Below are 2,126 nucleotides of genomic sequence, written 5' to 3' on the forward strand. Positions count from 1 at the left end.
TCCGTTAAAAATGTTTTCTTATATTCGCGACATGATTTGAACTAAGGCGTAACGCGTCACTGATGGACATGGTAATCTATGTGCCAAGTTGGCCTCCAATAAAACAAATTTTTTGGAAATTTGCAAAAAAAAAACACGCATTTTAATATTTAGCAAAGACAACCCAAAGACAAATCCTTCTATAATCCATATCCTATCTAGATAAACTCAATTTTAGGCACACAAGTAGGGATAACGTGAATGAAAACCATATTTATTTGTTGGCAAGGTATAGCTTTAGTTGTAATCATCTTAGTATTGGAAGCAAATTTTACGAGTAATAAGAGCTAAGATCGAAGAACTGGAATTGGACCACGTGGAACCTTTATTAACTTGAAGGCTGAAGGCAAAAACAAGTTCTAACATAGTCCATGAAACTTCTCTTTAAATGAGGCGTTAAGAGCTCCAAATTTTGTGAATCATTTGATTCCAAATCCGAGTCGATGGTCATTTCCTGTATGCTAAAGGTGTCTGTGAGTTCGGCCTGTTTTTTCATGCGATTCTTGTGCATGTGGGAGGGGAAAAATGATATCTCCTCACATTCATCACTGCAAGAAGATATTCGTTTAATGACACATTTACCAAGACAAACTGTTTACAATGCCTACCCACCTTTCAGACTTATAGTCAACTAAAGGCTTATTTTCCACGTCTCCTGGTATGGGCAATCGATTAATGGGTATCAAGGTTGCTGATTGTGATTTACGCTTCTGAACAAAATGAAATTGAACTGGTTAATTTATTTGTAAATGACAGCCTTGCACTAACTTACGCTCTCCTCCTGGTAATGCGAATAGTTTCGCTTTGCCCTTTCCACTTTCAATTCCAATTTCCTTTGTAGGATACGACATGTATTGGGCGGCTTGAGCGTGTCCTCTACATCACTGCCGCTGTGCTGTGTGGGTGATGAATCTCTGGCTTTGTATGAGGTAGATTGTATATCCGTTGCTCCCCGAAAGCTTACTTCCAAATCTGCCATATGGTCTATCGTATTGTCGTGTGTCAAACGAAGATTCTGCGTGTCAAATAAGAAACTCATTTATTATCATTTTGTTTCAGTCAGAAAATGCTATGCTGAAATATGTTTGCATTCAATACCGTCTCCATTTCCGCTTCCTCAGTTATTAGCGATGATTTGTCTTCACTTTCAATGCCACTATCCTCCAGTAGTGGCATTTTTATTGTTATTATTTTAATATTTCACTTAATTTCACAATAATTCTTTTTTATTTTTACGTCCCTTTTTTGTTTGTGCGTAAATTTGTGTTGGGAAAAAATTCTTCATTGTTCACCGCCACTGCGCATGTCCGCTGCTTATCAGCTGTATTGTTGTTAAACATGTTCAGGGCAAATCAATAACCGCTAGCCATATGAGCGACAACTGATATCATTGCCAGCTCAAATATTTTATCAACGCACAGGAAAAAAGGTGTTGCCATACCCTTTGTGAAATATGCGAGATAAACAACATCTGAATTAATTGGCAATCTTTTAAGAAAAATCCAACGATAATGTATCTGCCTTGAAAAAGGCCACTGTTTGCTTGAAGACTTTCATCCTTCACTTTTGTCAATATGTAGCATTTTGTCAGAGAAAAAAAGTTTTACTGACAGTTTTTGACAATCTTCATTAGGCCTATCCGCTTTATGACTTCACAAGGGATTTGCTTCTTTTTGTTTATTTGTTGTAAAGCGTATATATACAAGGAAATTCATAATATACTGGTGCTTCAGCGCCAAAAGGCATTAGAGAGGCCCTTTGGTAAAAATTTACTTTATATTTAACTTAAAATTTTAAAATCAGTTAACCATATTTAAATGAAGTACAATTAATAATGCAATTAATTAGAAACATAACTATGTATGTATGAGTATGTAGAAATTCCTTTAACTTTTGTTTAAAATGATGAACACAATTGCATTCATTGAAAACTTGTGGTAAGCAATTGAATACATGACAACCATTATTCTCTATACGTTGTTTTGTGTAAGCGGGCGGACTCTCCCCCTCACCCCAGTTTTCAAAAACTCCAAATCTCGGAGAGGGGTGCACCGATTTAAGCGAAATTTTGTATGCCTCCTTATGGT

General features: G+C 36.2%; 1 protein-coding gene across 2 annotated transcripts; it reads right to left on the minus strand.

The window, feature by feature from the left end:
• Positions 1 to 232: 232 nt before the first annotated feature.
• On the minus strand, positions 233 to 1,349 carry LOC106080429 (uncharacterized). Of its 2 annotated transcripts, none has more exons than XM_013241812.2 (4): positions 1,138 to 1,349; positions 812 to 1,054; positions 652 to 746; positions 233 to 587 (listed from the first exon to the last, which is right to left on the minus strand). In XM_013241812.2, exons 1-4 carry the CDS (start codon positions 1,213 to 1,215, stop codon positions 368 to 370), a joined length of 636 nt encoding a protein of 211 aa, XP_013097266.1. In that variant the 5' UTR covers positions 1,216 to 1,349; the 3' UTR covers positions 233 to 367. The 2 variants fall into 2 exon arrangements, with proteins under 2 accessions (XP_013097266.1, XP_013097265.1); XM_013241811.2 differs by having other exon boundaries at positions 652 to 749; positions 1,138 to 1,347.
• Between the last annotated feature and the right edge of the window lie 777 nt (positions 1,350 to 2,126).

Source organism: Stomoxys calcitrans, chromosome 2 (assembly GCF_963082655.1).
Source record: "Stomoxys calcitrans chromosome 2, idStoCalc2.1, whole genome shotgun sequence".
In the NCBI taxonomy this organism is placed as follows: Eukaryota; Metazoa; Arthropoda; class Insecta; order Diptera; family Muscidae; genus Stomoxys; species Stomoxys calcitrans.